The sequence below is a fragment of the Oncorhynchus gorbuscha genome, linkage group LG21, assembly GCF_021184085.1.
Source record: "Oncorhynchus gorbuscha isolate QuinsamMale2020 ecotype Even-year linkage group LG21, OgorEven_v1.0, whole genome shotgun sequence".
NCBI lineage: Eukaryota > Metazoa > Chordata > Actinopteri > Salmoniformes > Salmonidae > Oncorhynchus > Oncorhynchus gorbuscha.
Window position 1 is genome coordinate 14,658,620 of NC_060193.1, and position 18,149 is coordinate 14,676,768.

The 18,149-nt window shown below is 46.5% G+C and overlaps 1 protein-coding gene across 1 annotated transcript in view; it reads right to left on the bottom strand.

Moving 5' to 3' along the window:
• LOC124007899 (zinc finger protein 219-like) overlaps positions 1–18,149 on the bottom strand; it is a 92,403-nt gene continuing 74,254 nt past the window's right edge. The window contains 7 exon segments of the mRNA XM_046318759.1: positions 1–5,546; positions 5,697–6,576; positions 9,553–9,699; positions 10,103–10,595; positions 10,597–10,914; positions 11,134–12,645; positions 13,089–13,152. Of these exon segments, the coding sequence (XP_046174715.1) occupies positions 5,168–5,546; positions 5,697–6,576; positions 9,553–9,699; positions 10,103–10,595; positions 10,597–10,914; positions 11,134–12,645; positions 13,089–13,152 (3,793 nt within the window). The 3' untranslated portion in view covers positions 1–5,167.

Genomic DNA, 18,149 nt, shown 5'->3' on the forward strand with positions numbered 1-18,149 from the left:
TTTTTCTTTGCGTTTATTCATCTCTAATGTTGTTTTTTAAATCTGTCCACAAACTCATATTATTAGTTACTACTATGTTAGGTACATTTTTCCCTCACTGCAATGGCAGTAATCTACACAAGAGCCCAAACCCAGCACTTCCCTCCACCTCTCCAACAGACAGTGGTGTTGGACCAAATGGCACCCTATAGTGCACTGCTTTGGACCAGAGCCCTATGGCCCTGGTCAAAAGCAGGGCATTTAATAGGGAATACGGTGCCATTTGGGACAAAACCTATCACTATAGGATGCCCTCACACACCACTATAGTTTTTTTTCTTTGAAAAAAAAAACTAAGAAATTAAGGGTCAACAATATACACTAACTGGACAGTTTATTAGGTACAAAATGGATTGTTCCTATAGACAGTGAATCATGTGGCAATGGCTTGCTATATAAATCAGGCACACGGGCACCAAGGCATTCAGTTACTGTTCGACTGAACGTTAGAATGGGCAAAACGAGTGACCTAAGCAACTTTGGGCGTGATATGATCAACATGCCAGAAGCAATATATTAGAAACGGCTGCCGTCCTGGGCTTTTCAGGCATGACAGTGTCTAGGGTTTACTGAGAATGGTGCTACAAATAAAAAAACATCCAGTCAGTGGTAGTTCTGTGGGCAAAAACAGCTCGTTGATGAGAGATCGAAGGCAAATGGCAAGAATCATGCAAACTAACAGGTGGGCCGAAAAACAGACAAATAACGGCGCACTACAACAGTGGTGTGCAGAACGGCATCTCGGAACGCACAACTTCTTGTCACGGATGGGCTGTTGCAGCAGACGACCACCAAGTGTTTCACTCCTATCAGCTAAAAACAAGAAGAAGCGGCTCCAGTGATCACGCAATCACCAACTCTGGAACATGACAGTGAGTTGTACTTGAGTGGCCTGCGCAGTCCCCAGACATCAACCAAATAGAACATATTTGGGGTGAGAAGGAACAGGCTGTCCCGCTGTCCAATCTGCAGCAGCTGCGTGATGCCATCGTGTCAGCATGGACCAATCTCCTTTTGAACATTTCTGACACCTTGTAGAATGACCCAATAATTTAGTCAGTTCTGGAGGAAAAGGGGGGTCCGAACTGGTGCTAGATCGGTGTACCTAATAAACTGTCTGGTGAGTGTAGCTAGGAACCAATTAAAATATTTCAAGCATGTTTCAGGGAGATTTTCAGTGCAAAAAGCAATTGAGGAAATATTTAAGATTGCCTGTTGCCTGTCTGGGACATTCATATTATCACATATTATCACATTATATATAGTGCTCCAAATTGGTGCAGTGGTCTAAGACACTGCATCTCAGTGCTAGAGGCGTCACTAAAGACCTTGGTTTGATTCCAGGCTGTATTACAACTGGCCGTGATTGGGAGTACCATAGGGCGACGCACAATTGGCCCAGCATCGCTGGGGTAGGCCGTCATTGTAAATAAGAATTTGTTCTTAACTGACTTGCCTGGTTAAAGCATTTAAATACAAATATGACATATTCTGTGGGTAATTTAAGAGTACGATGTGGATTAGATTCATTGGATCGAACATGTTTGTCAGTTTGAGGGCAAGTCAGTTACCTTTAGGTCACTTCTCCTATCGTTGGCAGGGCACTTGTCCTATCTGCCAATTGGAGGGAGGAGTGGGCGGGACTAGCACTTGGGTTTATGCTCTCTTTTTAAAAACACAACATCTCTAGTGCTATAATGTTCTGTACAACATTAAACAACACATTTTTTTTCATTTTTTCTTTCTTTCTTCTCCATAATAATGCCAAAGCAATAATAATAATAATTATAAGAAGACCATCTCATCAGGCATCAAATGTCAAACAAACGTACGAACATCACACAAACTGACAATACAAATCTAAGAATAAAAGGCCTCAATACCAGATAGTACACATCATCACCTTCTAATGGTGCCACAGAGAGAGAGTGACAGGTTACAGAAGAGAGGAAGAGTAGAGAGAGAGGGTATGGAAGGGAGGTAGAGAAGAGAGAGAGAGAGTGACAGGTTACGGAAGAGAGAAAGAAAAGAGAGAGAGACATGCACACAGACATGAAAGGATAAAGGGATTGAAAGGGGGGAGGGAGTAGACAGAACAAAATTGGAGGTCACAAAGAGGATGAGAGAGAAAGAGGATGAGAGAGAGAGAGAGAGAGAGAGAGAGAGAGAGAGAGAGAGAGAGAGAGAGAGAGAGAGAGAGAGAGAGAGAGAGAGACAGATGTGGGCTAAGTGCTTTTGGTGAGCTTACAAAATACCAAATCCAGGAAGTGCTTGACACAGAAGGCACGGTGGCTTTGACACTACAGTCTACATCCAAACGGGCACTCTATTCCCTAAATAGTACACTACGTTCGATCAGGGTTCATAGCACTAGTTTTGACCGGGGCTCAATGGTCCTGGTCAAAAGTAACGGACTATATAGGGAATAGAGTGCAGTTATGGATGTAGCCTGTCTTTAAGGAAACACCACTTAGGGAACTTCTAAACTCATATAAGGCGCTCTAATGAGGATAGAAGTAAAACACGTAAACCAAAAGTAAGGCTGCGGTTCCGATCCCAGGCTCTCGCCGTCAACCAATGGGCAAAGAGGGCGAGAAGGCAGGACTTATCCAATCAAATAGTTTAGTGATGTTTACAATCATGAGTAGGGATTTTCTATATTTTTTATATTTGCATGTTCACTGTGTGCAGAACTGTGTGTGGTATGATGCTCTAAGACAATACCATGGCTAAGGTATGTGATACTAGGTATAGGTTCATATTTTGATATCAAATTATATTTTGTGATGTCAACTTGAATCTCATACAAGCACTTAATAATAACATGACAATAAAGTTTTGATTTGATTATTGATTGATTGATTGATTGATTTATCGGGACGAGGGGATGGAAACGGCAGCTGTTTACTCCAACAGAATGTGACTCATTACATTTTCATAAGATATAGGTTTGGTCTATCGATAAAGTCAAAATAAAATGACTACTTTGGGAAATGATAAACCTTGCACAGTGCTCTTTATAGACAGAAGGGTTGGGGTTAATTCCATTTAAATTCCAGTCAATTCAGGAAGTAAACTGAAATTCCAATTCTCTTCAATGGAGAAAATTTGGAATTGGAATCGGGTTGACTTTCTGAATTGACTGGAATTGAAATGGAATTGACCCCAACCCTGATAGACAGACATTCCAACTAGTGTTTTCCTCACAACAACAAGCCTTATATTTATTATTATTACCTATATTCATAACCTTCTCTGTAAGCTTCTCTTCTTGAAATGAAAATAAACAAAGGGATTTTTTTCTTATCTTCTTGTCTTTACAAAAGCTACACATTCTACCGGAATGTATCTATGGATTTGTTAGTTTTTTTAATGCTTACTCTTTTCTACTGTTCTTCTTCTTCTCTTAAAAAGAAATGAATCTAGTCATCTAAAAGACGGCGTACCCCAAGAGTACAACAGTTTCCTTTCTCAGCTTCGGTCCCCCGCTCTGTGAGGGAACTTACTCTTTTCTCTCCTCCATTTTTCCTCCCCCTTGTTTTTTTATATTTTTCTGGTAAAAGGAATGAAATGAAAGAGTGTGACAAGGTCGTGGAGCCTTGGTCACCTGACCAGACGTGTCAGCTGATTGTGTTCGGGATGCACAGTCTGTCTGTCGGTCCCGTGTCCCCCAAAACAGTCTTCTGTTTGTTCAGTTGTCAGTTGTTCACCACGACAACGTAAGAAATAACCGCTATCCCACGTCCGACTCTGAACATGCTGGCATTTCTGCTGTAAACACTGACCTCTGACCTTTCATCTACATTTTCACTTCTTGACCTTTCGCCTTGATCTCTTTTGATTCATATGTATATCTATTGTTTCATCATCATCAACTAAGTGCTTTATCTTTTTCTTTTCACAGAAGCCACAGAGAGATGCTATCGGTCTCTTGTAACGAGAGACAGATCCACACCACTTTGTATACCACTACAGCTTTCTATTCACAATACCCTAGAACCATTTTTTAAACATATATACTTTTGCTTTATACTGTATACTCAGATATCATTGTTCTATAAGAGCCCAGAAACACTGGTCTATACTGTAGATCTCCCTTGACGACATACCATACATAGACAGGCACTAAACTGAGGGGAAAACAGGAAATGACAAACTTGCTCCTCTGTTCTCGTGGTGACCTTGGAACAGCCATCCGACCAATGAGAGGCAGTGATAACAGGGTCCAGGATCATCTTGTCCATGATCATTGTCATGTCAATAGTTGTCTGTTAAAAAGTTGCTCCTGTTGCTCCTGTTGTGTTTTTTGTTGTTGTTGCAGACAGCTGGATTGCTTAGCTTGAGTTGACAGCTTGAATGGTTCCGGGTTGAACCGCGGTTCCGAATCGGTGCTCTTGAACAGACCATAATATGACCTGAAAGTGTCAAGAAGTGGTATCTTATTTAAACGGCAGTTGTGATGAAGGTTGGCTTATTTTGACACTTGTTCTGCTAAAGATTTCCTCCATTCACAGCGGTGGGTTGTATAACTAATCAACAACGTTACTCTTATAAGTATTATTATTCTCGAAACATGAAGTATAAGGTCTGATAAAATCCTTTTTGTGTTCTCTGGAATAGTAGGAGGTCACAGTTTCTTTTTGCTCACGTACTAATATTAAGACTCACAGCAGCAAGTGGACAATCTCGATCAAATCATCACAATTAGCCCTCTTGGTAGGAGATGGAATGGAAAACAGGTAACGTTGAAATATAGAAGAGAAGGCCTCAAAAGTCCTACACTGTACTGTGTGTTTGTACAAGGGGGGTTTTGGTTGGTTGGGAAAATGGAGAGGACTGCACTGAACTCCCGGGATGTAAATATTAAAAAAGAATAAAAATGGAGGATGTTTAAAAGGGGTTTCTAAAGAGGTGTGTGAGCTGTTGTTTACATGACCCTCTCCATGGACATGGTTCTCAGTCCCTGGCCCTTGAAAGTCAAGGGTCAGGGGTCGTGACATTGACCTTGAACTATATAAAAGAGGTGATATGAACTTGACATCCAACCTATGACCCCCAAACAACTTCCTTCATGTCAAGTTGAACAGCTTTTTCCCTTCACTCTGCAGGATGACATTGTTGTTGTTGTTTAGTCCCCCATCACTCCTTCCTCCCCTCTGGTTAGACGGTCAGAGCCGAGGGAAGGTGACATGGTGAGAGACATCCTCATCCCATGCTCTCTAGGAGAATCCCCAGGACTAATGCTCTCCCCTTCCAAATTCTCTTCTTCCTCCTCTTCCTCTTCTTCCTCCTCTTCCTCATCCAACTTCCTACTACCGGCGAGGCCAATCTGTTTTTTCCTGATTGTGGTGGAGGCCCGGTTAGAAGCCACGGGATGGTGGTGGTCGTAGCGACCCTCGAGGTCCCCTTCCTCTGGTGTGAGGCCGTTCTCCGTCCCCCTCCCCCTCTCCATCCTGGATGAGGCCCACTCCTCCAGGGGGGCCCGGTCTTCAGCCTCGCTCAGATACCTAGGATGGGACAGGGTCAAGTTTAGGAAGTGTTACCCATGTCATACACGTCATAAGCAGAAGAGTCTACTTGAGAGTCTACTGTGTTTGTTCCTATGCACTGATTATAAGTTGCTCTGGATAAGAGTATCTACTAAAAGCATCTCTTACCTCCACAGGGCCAGGGGGTTGGGGTCGGCCCGGGGTTGGGGAGGCCTCTGAGGCCCGTGGTTACCCAGGGCGGTGGGGATGGAGGCCCTCCTCTTACGCCTGGACTTGCTGGTGTGGTTGACCTGGAGGTGCATGGCCATGAGCTCGGCCGAGGAGGTGCGGAAGGGACAGAACAGGCACTGGTTGAGGGTATCCCCTGCTCCTCCACCTCCTCCTGGTACTCCATCCTCCTCCAGACCTCCGAGCCCAGGGGAGGGGCGGCGGGAGAGGTCCAGGGGCTGGGACAACAACCCTCCCTCCTGGGAACCCCGAGGAGCTGACCCCCCTCCCTTCCGCTCCCTCCCATTAGCTGGCACCATACGGCTGGTGGTGAGCGGTTTGCGGCGGGACACTTTGGGCGCCTTTGGTGGGGTTGGGGTGGGGGTGGAGGTTGGTGACTCCCCCGTCCACCCTCCCTCCATCCCTCCCTGGTACAAAGCCCCCATCACCCCAGACAGATACCGGTACTGGCTCTCCAGATCTGCCTCTCTCAGTCCCGCCATGGCCTTCGCGTGTTCCCTGTCTCTCTGCTCGGGGAGGCCCAGTATCCAGGGCTGGTGCTGATTGTGCCTGGAGGAAGGCGTCTCATCTGGCCCTCTGGTGGCCGAGCTGTGGTTGAGGCTCTGGGGCCGGCGCTGCTTGGCCATCCCCTCCCTCCCCTCCCCCTGTGGAGCTCCTCCTCTGCCCAGGGAGGCGGTGGTGAGGCCTGGTGAGGAGGCGGTGGATGAAGAGGCTCCCATGGTGTTCCTCTGTTCTCTGTGGTGCCTCTGGAGGTGGTACTTTAGAGAGCCTGACTGGGTGCCAGCGTAGTCACAGTGGGGACATTTATACGGTCTCTCCCCTGAAAGAGATACATACACAAGTTGTGATTATCAGGGCACTGGTACAATGGAGGAATGTCAGTAGATGGATAGTAACATTTGTATAATTATAATTCTGCTCAAAAACCCAAATTTAGAAAAGACCACTGAACTAAAGATGGAGCAGCCCATATGGCATTTGCCCAAACTTCACTATGGACAGTCTGTTTCTTTCCACAGAGAAAATAAAAACAACAATTCTGCGGACCTTGAGGCCCGGATTTCTGATATAGGGCACTTTTTTGGGCTGCCGTTAAGGTGACACTAGTGTCCAATGCACGTTAGTTTGCAATTTCGTCATGTAAAAACTGATGCACTGGTATTTTCCAGCCCTAACGCCAGGTTTGACAATTGACCTGTCTTATGTCAGCACTCTTTCTCTCAGATGGAAGGAATTATTTTAGGCGTGTCCTTAAACACATGATCCAAAGGGCTAATTTCAGGCGGGGTTGGTAGAGATATTTTAAGCCCAACCAAAAGCTGGTTCTAGTGGTAACACAGTTGCTATGTCATGAATTTCGACAGCGGAAAAACAGCCTATCCAGGTTTTGACTTGCAATGACATACCATTTTTTATTTACGTACTTTTATTTAACTAGGCAAGTCAGTTAAGAACAAAATCTCAATTTACAATGACTGCCTAGGAACAGTGGGATAACTGTCTTGTTCAGGGGCAGAACAGCAGTTTTTTATATCTTCTCAGCTCAGAGATTTGATCTACCTTTCAGTTACTGGCCCAACACTCTAACCACTAGCCTACCTTCATCCCCCTTCGAGCACTCCACAGAGCTGGGCTTTACGGAAAAGTGGCCAGAAAAAAAACATTGCTTAAAGACAAAAATAAGCAAACATGTTTGGTGTTCGCCAAAAGGGATGTGGGAGACTCCCAAACATATGGAAGAATGTACTCTAGTCATATGAGAATAACATTTAGAATTTTTGGCAATCAAGGAAAACGCTATGTCTGGCGCAAACCTAACACCTCTCATCACCCCGAGAATCCCATCCCGTTTTTCATTGACAGGGACGGGGAAGCTGGTCAGAATTGAAGGAACGCTGGCTGATGCTAAATACAGGGAAATTCTTGAGGGAAACCTGTTTCAGTCTTCCAGAGATTTGAGACTGGGACGGAGGTTCACCTTCCAGCATGACAATGACCTGAAGCACACTACTAAAGCAACACTCGAGTGGTTTAAGGGGAAACATTTATATGTCTTGGAATGGCCTAGTCAAAGCCCAGACCTCAATCTGGGCTTTGGGGTGGCAGGTAGCCTGGTGGTTAGTTTTGGACTAATAAACCGAAAGGTTGCAAGATTGAATCCTTGAGCAGACAAGGTAAACATCTGTCATTCTGCCCCTGAACAAGGCAGTTATCCCACTGTTCCTAGGCCGTCATTGTAAATAATAATTTGTTTTTAACTGACTTGCCTAGTTAAATGAAGAAAGAATAAAAAGAAAATCCAATTGAGATTCTGTGGTACGACTTAAAGATTGCCGTACACCAGCAAAACCCATCCAACTTGAAGGAACTGGAGCAGTTTTGCCTTGAAGAATGGGCAAAAATCCCAGTGGATAGATGTGCCAAGTTTATAGAGACTTACCCCAAGAGACTGGCAGCTGTAATTGCTGCAAAAATGTGGCTCTACAAAGTACTGACTTTGGGGGGTGAACAGTTATGTACGCTCAACTTTTCATTTTTTTGTCTTATTTCTTATTTGTTTCACAAGAAAAAATATTTTGCATCTTCAAAGTGGTAGGTATGTTGTGTAAATCAAATGATATATTGAATATATATATATATATATCGACATTGAAGCCATGCAAATACTTAGAACAATGTGGACTGGAAACAGATTCAAAATAACACGTTTAGCAAAGACGGGATAGGTCTACATTTTACCATTTTGTCTGTAAGCTCTTTAACTAACTATAATGGACTAACATTTGGAATTAGAGTTGATTCCAAGTCAATATGTAAAAGACCGTAAATACACAACTTGAAGCAACCACATATTCAGCCATGGAGCACTTTCTGATTGGCAATGACTCGGCAACATTAGCATCTGCGCCGATAATTGTGCATGTAAAAATAGAACAAATATTTCTTACACATCCCCGAACCTACAGTGCTACCGCCCAGCGCTTCGATTAACCATTGCATTAGGTTCATTAAAATAGAGCCAATAGAGTACATGAGAGGAAACTATATGGTTATTAAAGTATTAAATGAGGTTGTAGTTACACATTTCAAACAACAGATGGCAGTGCTCCATCACAATCTAGAACCCTGACTGGCTTCAATTGTACTTAACTAGGCAAGTCAGTTATGAACAAATACTTATTTACAATGACGGCCTACCCCGGCGACGCTGCGCCAATTTTGCGGCCAGATGTGATGCAGCCTGGATTCAGCCCATGGACTACAGTGACACCTGTTACACTGAGATGCAGTGCCTTAGACAGCTGCGCCACTCAGGAGTCCCTACTAGAGTGACATGGAGGACATTCCATGTAATACCCCATCAGACTCAAAAGGAAGTGTTAAAAGTAAATACTGCTAGTGGCAATTTACTGAAGTATAATTATTTGGCAAATTAATTTGAACAGACAGAGCAGAGGATTGTGTCTAAGAATCAGCAACTTTAATAGTAGGAATTTAATGAATGGTGTATGCACTTAATTAGATGTTAAGTCCCCAATATAGGGTTAGGATTAGTTAAGGTTAGTATGGCGACATTTCCACACAGCCAATCAGAAAGTGAGATTAAATTATTACCGTAACGCTTATACTGTATCTTATCCAATCATCTCAGATCTACAGGAGTGCCTAGGCCCTAAGTTGGATAGATACGCATAAGCGTCCGAGGCCCTAGAGTGTAGGGTTTACGGACTAGGGGTTGATTTGAGATCCAGCCATTGTTAGGTGAGTTGGTGGGGGGGGCTAGAGGCAGGCTCACCTGTGTGAACTCTCAGATGCACTTTAAGGTGATGGGAAGAGCGGAAAGCTTTACTGCAATAGGGGCAGTCTTTCACCCCCGTGCCTCGCACACGCTCCCTAGAGCTCACCGAAGAGCCTGACGAAGAGCCAGACAGACCATTCTCTCCTGGAGAGAGAGAGAGGGAGGGAGAGGATGGGGGGAGGGCAGGGAAGGGAGAGAGAGAGTGAGAGGACAGGACAGAGAGAGAGAGAGAAAGAGGGGGAGAGCAAGAGAAGAAGGGAGGGGGAATGAGAGAGCAAGAGAGAAGGAAGAATGGAGGATGGAGTGGGAGAGAGAGAGGGAGAAAAAGGGAGGGAGAGGAAGGGAGAATAAGAAAGACGGATCAGAGATTTGACAATGGAAGAAATTTAGCGAGTGATATTGATAGCTAATTGAGTTGCTAGCATCTACACTCACCCACTCTTTCTACAAGCTTTTTATTTGTGTCCTGTTTTTCTCTAATGAAAATGTGAAACAAACGGAAGACATATTGGAGACGTTTTGTTGGGTCGAAGTCATGTCACCGTACCTTGGAACTGGGACATCACTGAGTGGAACCCTCCGACTACTGCTTGTTGATGCTGATGCTGAGATCCGCTTTGAAGTTTGGACTCCTGTCTTCTTTCAGTACTACTTCCTCTCCCTCCTCCTCGTCCTTCTGCAACCCGGCTCCCCCCTCCATCCTCCTCTCCTCCCCCGGTGTGGCGTGGGGGGTGACCGTGGCTCTTCTGGGGCCGCTGGACGTGGACGCGGGCGTGCGCCACCACCTGCTGCAGGCTCCGGAACAGCTTCCCACAGTCGGGGCACTCCCATGGGACTCCGGAAGACGACGGCTCCTCCCGGGGTTCCAGACCTCCAAGGTAGGCCCTGACCTGCTCAGATTCCCCCACCACGGTGCTCCTGGATGTGGCTCGGTGCTGCTGCTGCTGGGCCTGTTGAGCTGCTACCAGGCTACGAGCTACAAACTGCCACATGGCTATCTGGTCTCCTCCATTTGTTGTCTCTCTTCCTCCTCCTCCTCCTCCTCCTCCTCCCCCCGTTACCGTTACCCATCTCCGCAACCTGAGCCACTGCCTGGAGTCGTTCCATGCAGCTGGCGCCGCCGTCACTAGGCAACCCCAGGTAGCCTAAGATGGCAGATTTACTAGAGACTCCGGCGCCGTCCCTGTCGCCCCTTCCTCGTCCGCCTCTCCCCCCTCCACCACCACCCCCACCACGAGCCAGCAGGAGGCTGGAGTAGAGAGCGTTGAGGCCCTGGTTGGTGACTGAGCCTTTGGGCCCTCCTTGTTCAGCCCCGGCACCAGCAAGACCGGCCTTCAGGCCCAACTTGTTGAGGTGCACCTGTAACAAAGTTTAAAGTCACAACACATCTTCAATAGTTTGACAGCTGCTATTACAGAATATACTGACACACACACACACACACACACACACACACACACACACACACACACACACACACACACACACACACACACACACACACACACACACACACACACACACACACACACACACACACACACACACACACACACACACACACACACGGTCACACACCTTCATGTGGTTCTTGAGGAACCAGGGCTCCTTGAAGCCACGGCCGCACACCTGACACTTGTGGTCCAGAGAGTCCTTGTGCTTCCTCATGTGGCCCTTCAGGAACCAGGACTGGGTAAAGCGCTGGCCGCATGTCTCACAGCAGAAGGCAGGCAGAGGGGATGCCCCTGGGGCCGGGGCTGTGGTTGGGTTGATAGTGGGGGTGGGCAGGGGTGCGTCTGGAATGGGGGTGGCGATGATGGTAGTGGTGGTTACAATAGGGATGTGTCTGGGGGTGTAGGGGGGCAGGGTGGGGAGGTCCACAGGTGGGGAGAGGGACAGGGAGGACAGGGAGGGGTGACAGTCGTGGAGGTGTGCGGCCAGGCGCTCTTCCTGGCTGGCAGAGAAGGGACACAGGGTGCACTTGTATGGGTTGTGGAGGATCCGGACGTGGCGAGACAGCTCCGAGGCGGTGCGGAATTTACCTTTGCAGGCATGGCAGCGGAACGCGGGCGCAGCCACTGTGACGGCAGTAGCTTTTTCCAAGATGGTGGGACCCACACCACCCAGGCCACAGGAGGAGTAGGGAGAGGTGAGGGAGAGAGAGAGGGGCACCTCCTCGGTCAGCAGAGGGGTCAGCTGTGTGCTGTCGTCCATCAGGAACTGCTGGAGGATCTGGTGATCCATCTGAAGAGCCTCCTCTAGGGCTTCCCTGTCCCTGTCCTCCCCTCTATGGCCCTGGGTGAGAGATCTAGACAGCGGGGGGCTCTGGTGGTGGATGTAGTGGTTCTGCCCGACATCCTTGTCGTTCTGGTGGGTCTTGAGCTGTGTCTTGGATCCCGTCCCAATGATGCTACCGGACACGGTACCGGTCCGGTACAGAGCTGAGGCGCGGCGGTCCCTGTCTAGACTGTGAGCGCGGGCGTGGAGCGACAGGATACTCTGAAAGCGGAACTTCTTCCCACACACCAAGCAGGGGAACTTGAGCCCGGCCACACCCCCAGAAACACCCACCACCCCAGGAATTGATCCTGACAGACACCCCCCGTCCTTATGGAAGAGCTGGAGGTCCAGCTCATCACTACAGGTGGCACCCGGCTGCCCGGAGGACAGAGCCAGCTCCAGGGCCCCGAACCCTGAGAGAGGGGCTGACGATGTCGGAGTGGCCGGAGGAGAGCTCTCCAGAGAGGGGCTACACACCTCCCGAAGACCCCCTGGGAAGAGAGCAATGGCTGGGGTGGGGGACAGAGGGACTGACAGCCTCTCTTCATCCTCTTCTTCATTGTGGTGATTGAGGGGGAAGGGGGAGAGGGGGGAGTAGGGGGTGGTGTCTGGGGTGTCGGAGGTCGGGGTGTGGGACAGGGCTGTGGGACTGAGGGGGACAGGCAGGTCCAGGAGGCTGTGTAAAGGGGAGAGTTGGGAGCAAGAGTGAAGGGAGGCCAGGGGACTGTGGTCCAGAGATGGTAGTGTAGGGGGTGACTGGGGCGGCTCACAGGACAGAGCCAACACACACTCAGGAGGAGAATCCATTCTCTGAAAAGAGAGAGAGAGAGAGAGAGAGAGAGAGAGAGAGAGAGAGAGAGAGAGAGAGAGAGAGGTGATGACATGTCAGTATCAGATTGAGAGAGTGAAAAATGTCAAATTGTCATTAGAGATCAACAAGGAAAGGACTTGATTTGTATTATTTTTACATATTCAGAAAGAAAGTACAGGAGAGGGTATCCGAGTGGCAGTCCTTAACATGCCTCATATCTGGATATTGTATTACATGATGCAAGACAATGAAGAACAGTTTGTTCTCATACCGCTTCATTGCTGGAGAGTATGGAGAGCGAATGAATGACATTTTATTTTTGTGTTAAATAGCTAGTTGCCAACCCATCCGTTTTGGGATTCATTTACACATAAACCGACTTTACAATAATTGACTGTGATGATTCAGTGATAATTCTTCCGGTGTTCTGTACAGAACTCACCAGTAGTATGTGTGATGCTATGCCATGCTTCAGTTTCTTGGCAGAGGGGGCCTCCTTTAGTGCTCTGAGAAACACACACAGTCAATATGTTATCACATATGTTTAAAAAATATGTTAAAACACACATATTTTACATTATAACTCCTCCTGCTGCATACTCCATTACACCGAGAAAACAACAACATATTGTTCATCCATGTGGTGTGTGTGTGTGCGTGTGTGTGTGCGTGTGCGCACGTAACATGCGTCAGTCTGTCTCTTTTTTACAGGTGTGTGCTTAAACGTGTAACAGTTGATCACCTGTTTGATGTTAACTTAACCATATGTTTGATGTCTGTGTATATGAACGTGTGTGTGTGTGTGTGTGTGTGTGTGTGTGTGTGTGTGTGTGTGTGTGTGTGTGTGTGTGTGTGTGTGTGTGTGTGTGTGTGTGTGTGTGTGTGTGTGTGTGTGTGTGAGCGTGTTTTCATTTCACGGCGTGTGTATTGTGTGTGTGAGCTAAGCGCACCACAGGACACGGACTGTCCCAAACAGGATGGGCGCGAGATGTTTTGACTTCCCCACACACCCTTCCTCTGTACTCATACAGTAGCAGCTTAACCTTAAAAAAGTCCAAGCCCCCTTTAACTAACATATGGAATTGTTTTTGGATGGTGATACCAATGATCACTTAGCAATTAGATTTAGAATTGTAGGACCCCTGTAAGTATTAAAAAATATATTTGAACTTTAAACATTATTTGATAAAATATTGAACTTGGCATTTACTACTATAGAAATGTACTGATGCCATAAATGGCAAAACAGACAGTCAATAAATAAATCATAAGGAATAAGGTTTTGAAGTGTATTTCCCTTATCAAGGAGATATTTTTGTTTTTTGGACACATATTCAACCCCTTTTTCCGGGGGTAACCACAAAACGACCTCCGTACTTCCATTCATTATTTTATACCGATACCGGTTACAATCAGACGAGTCCCGTGACACTTGTGGGGGTCGTATAGAGAAAACCATTGTGTTCGTGAGAGTCTCTTTCCATAGAGTGATCGTAAAACATTTAAATGTGTTAGCGCTCGCAAGACGGCATCCCCAGCCACGTCCTCAGAGCATGCGCAGACCAGCTGGCTGGTGTGTGTACGGACATATTCAATCAATCCTTATCCCAGTCTGCTGTCCCCACATACTTCATCATTGTTCCTGTACCCAAGATAGCTAAGGTATCTGAACTAAATGACTATCGCCCCGTAGCACTCACTTCTGTCGGCATGAAGTGCTTTGAGAGACTAGTCAAGGATCATATCACCTCCACCTTACCCGACACCCTAGACCCACTTCAATTTGCTTACCGCCCCAATAGGTCCACAGACAAAACAATCGCCATCACACTGCCCTATCCCATCTGGACAAGAGGAATAACTATGTAAGAATACTGTTCATTGACTACAGCTCAGCATTAAACAACATAGCAAACTACCCGCCCTCCAGGACACCTACAGCACCCGATGTCACAGGAAGGCAAAAAAGATCATCAAGGACAACAACCACCCGAGCCACTGCCTGTTCACCCCGCTTCCATCCAGAAGGCGAGGTCAGTACAGGTGCTTTAGAGCTGGGACAGAGAGATTGAAAAACAGCTTCTATCTCAAGGCCATCAGATTGTTAGACAGCCACCACTAACACAGAGAGGCGGCTGCCTACCTACAGACTTTGTATCTTTGGCCACTTTAAGAAATGGAACACTAGTCACTTTAATAATGCCACTTGAAGAATGTTTACATATCTCGCCTTACTCATCTCATATGTATATAATGTATACCGTATCCCTCACTATCTATTCTTTACTATCTACTGCATCTCAGCCGCTCTGTCACTGCTCATCCATATGTTTGACATATTCTCATCCCGTTCCTTTACTAGATTGGGTGTATAAGTTTTTGTTGTGGAATTGTTAGATATTACCTGTTAGATACTGCTGCACTGTTGGATCTAGAAGCATAAGCATTTGTAAACCTTCAACCCGGGATGAGGAAGGCCGACAAAGACGGATGTGGTGGATTAAGATGCAGCCCATGCAAAGAAACGGATGGCTTTTTCAGTTTTATTATGTTACTTAGATTGACACACAGGGATTATTCAGACACACACACACATCTGAGCCTACAGAATCACAAGCAACCACACACACACATCTGAGCCTACAGAATCACAAGCAACCACACACACACATCTGAGCCTACAGAATCACAAGCAACCACACACACACATCTGAGCCTACAGAATCACAAGCAACCACACACACACATCTGAGCCTACAGAATCACAAGCAACCACACACACACATCTGAACACATACAACCACACAAAAAACACACAAGCCACTGCATTTGAATGTTTACAAGAACAGACGCCAATTATATGTCAGACATGTTTTCACCCGCAACTGTAGTAACAGATCAGAGAAGAAGCACTTGAAACACACGGTCGTATACAAGGTCATCATCATTATGGCTAAACAATCTGTGTGTGCAGATCTGTGTACGCTCTGTACGTCTGTGTGTTCATATATACTGTGTGAGTGTGTGTGTCAGCGGGCCAGGACCACAAAAAGCCAGTTGACATTTTAGCTCCGCCATACACAAACAGGGATATCACACCGTATCAATCATACTCTGTCTCTTTCCTCTGCTCCCTCTCTTCTCTCTCTCCTTCTTAATCCACCATTGTTGTTCCTTCTTTTCCCCGTCTCTCTTTCTTTCTCTGTTTCCCTCCGTCATTGTGATTCCATTCTCCTCCCATCCCCCTCTCTTTCTCTCTCATTCTCTCTCTCTCGCTCCCTCCTCCTTCTATTATTCACTAATTTTCTTTCATTCTCTCACTCCCTCTGTCTTTCTGTCCTGCGGCGGAGCCAGTTGGCACGGTGCCAGGGAATGCTGATATCAGCTGGTAGATTGGGGCCTGCCAAAATGGCGAAGAGAGAAAGAAGGGACGAGGTAGACAGCGAAAGAGAACGATAGAGAGAGAGGAGGGAGTTAGAAGAGAAAGAGAAAGATAGAGAGGAGGGAGTTAGAAGAGAAAAAGAGAGATAGAGAGAGGAGGGAATTAGAAGAGAAAGAGAGAGATAGAGAGAGAGGAGGGAGTTAGAAGAGAAAAAGAGAGATAGAGAGAGGAGGGAATTAGAAGAGAAAGAGAGAGATAGAGAGAGAGGAGGGAGTTAGAAGAGAAAGAGGGAGATAGGGAGGAGGGAGTTAGAAGAGAAAGAGAGAGCGAGAGAGATAGCGAGAGAGAGGAGGGAGTTAGAAGAGAGAGAGGAGGGAGTTAGAAGAGAACGAGAGAGATAGAGAGAGAGGAGGGAGTTAGAAGAGAAAGAGAGAGATAGGGAGAGAGGAGGGGGTTAGAAGAGAAAGAGAGAGATAGGGAGAGAGGAGGGAGTTAGAAGAGAAAGAGAGAGATCGAGAGAGAGAGGAGGGAGTTAGAAGAGAAAGAGAGAGATAGAGAGAGAGGAGGGAGTTAGAAGAGAAAGGGAGAGATAGAGAGAGGAGGGAGTTAGAAGGGAAAGAGAGAGATCGAGAGAGAGATGAGGGAGTTAGAAGAGAAAGAGAGAGATAGAGAGAGAGGAGGAAGTTAGAAGAGAAAGAGAGAGATAGAGAGAGAGGAGGGAGTTAGAAGAGAAAGAGAGAGATATAGAGAGAGGAGGGAGTTAGATGGGAAAGAGAGAGAGGAGGGAGTTAGAAGAGAAAGAGAGAAGGAGGGAGTTAGAGAGAGAGGAGAGAGGAGGGAGTTAGAAGAGAAAGAGAGAGATAGAGAGAGAGGAGGGAGTTAGAAGAGAAAGAGAGAGATAGAGAGAGAGGAGGGAGTTAGAAGAGAAAGAGAGAGATAGAGAGAGAGGAGGGAGTTAGAAGAGAAAGAGAGAGATAGAGAGAGAGAGGAGGGAGTTAGAAGAGAAAGAGAGAGATAGAGAGAGGAGGGAGTTAGAAGAGAAAGAGAGAGATAGAGAGAGGAGGGAGTTAGAAGAGAAAGAGAGAGATAGAGAGAGAGGAGGGAGTTAGAAGAGAAAGAGAGAGAGAGAGGAGGGAGTTAGAAGAGAAAGAGAGAGATAGAGAGAGAGAGGGAGTTAGAAGAGAAAGAGAGAGATAGAGAGAGGAGGGAGTTAGAAGAGAAAGAGAGAGAGAGAGAGGAGGGAGTTAGAAGAGAAAGAGAGAGATAGAGAGAGAGGAGGGAGTTAGAAGAGAAAGAGAGAGATAGATAGAGGGAGTTAGAAGAGAGGAGGGAGTTAGAAGAGAAAGAGAGAGATAGAGAGAGAGAGGAGGGAGTTAGAAGAGAAGAGAGAGAGATAGGGAGAGAGAGAGAGAGAGAGGAGTTAGAAGAGAAAGAGAGAGATAGAGGAGGAGGGAGTTAGAAGAGAAAGAGAGAGATAGAGAGAGGAGGGAGTTAGAAGAGAAAGAGAGAGATAGAGAGAGAGGAGGGAGTTAGAAGAGAAAGAGAGAGATAGAGAGAGGAGGAGGGAGTTAGAAGAGAAAGAGAGAGATAGATAGAGAGAGGAGGGAGTTAGAAGAGAAAGAGAGAGAGAGAGAGGAGGGAGTTAGAGAGAGAGATAGAGAGAGAAGAGAAAGAGAGAGAGAGGGAGAGTTAGAGGAGGGAGAGAGAGAAAGAGAGAGATAGAGAGAGAGGAGGGAGTTAGAAGAGAAAGAGAGAGAGGAGGGAGTTAGAGAGAGAGGAGGGAGTTAGAAGAGAAAGAGAGAGATAGAGAGAGGAGGGAGTTAGAAGAGAAAGAGAGAGATAGAGAGAGAGAGGAGGGAGTTAGAAGAGAAAGAGAGAGATAGAGAGAGAGGAGGGAGTTAGAAGAGAAAGAGAGAGATAGGGAGGAGGGAGTTAGAAGAGAAAGAGAGAGATAGAGAGAGAGAGAGGAGGGAGTTAGAAGAGAAAGAGAGAGATAGAGAGAGAGGAGGGGTTAGTTAGAAAGAGAGAGATAGAGAGAGAGGAGGGAGTTAGAAGAGAAAGAGAGAGATAGAGAGAGGAGGGAGTTAGAAGAGAAAGAGAGAGATAGAGAGAGAGGAGGGA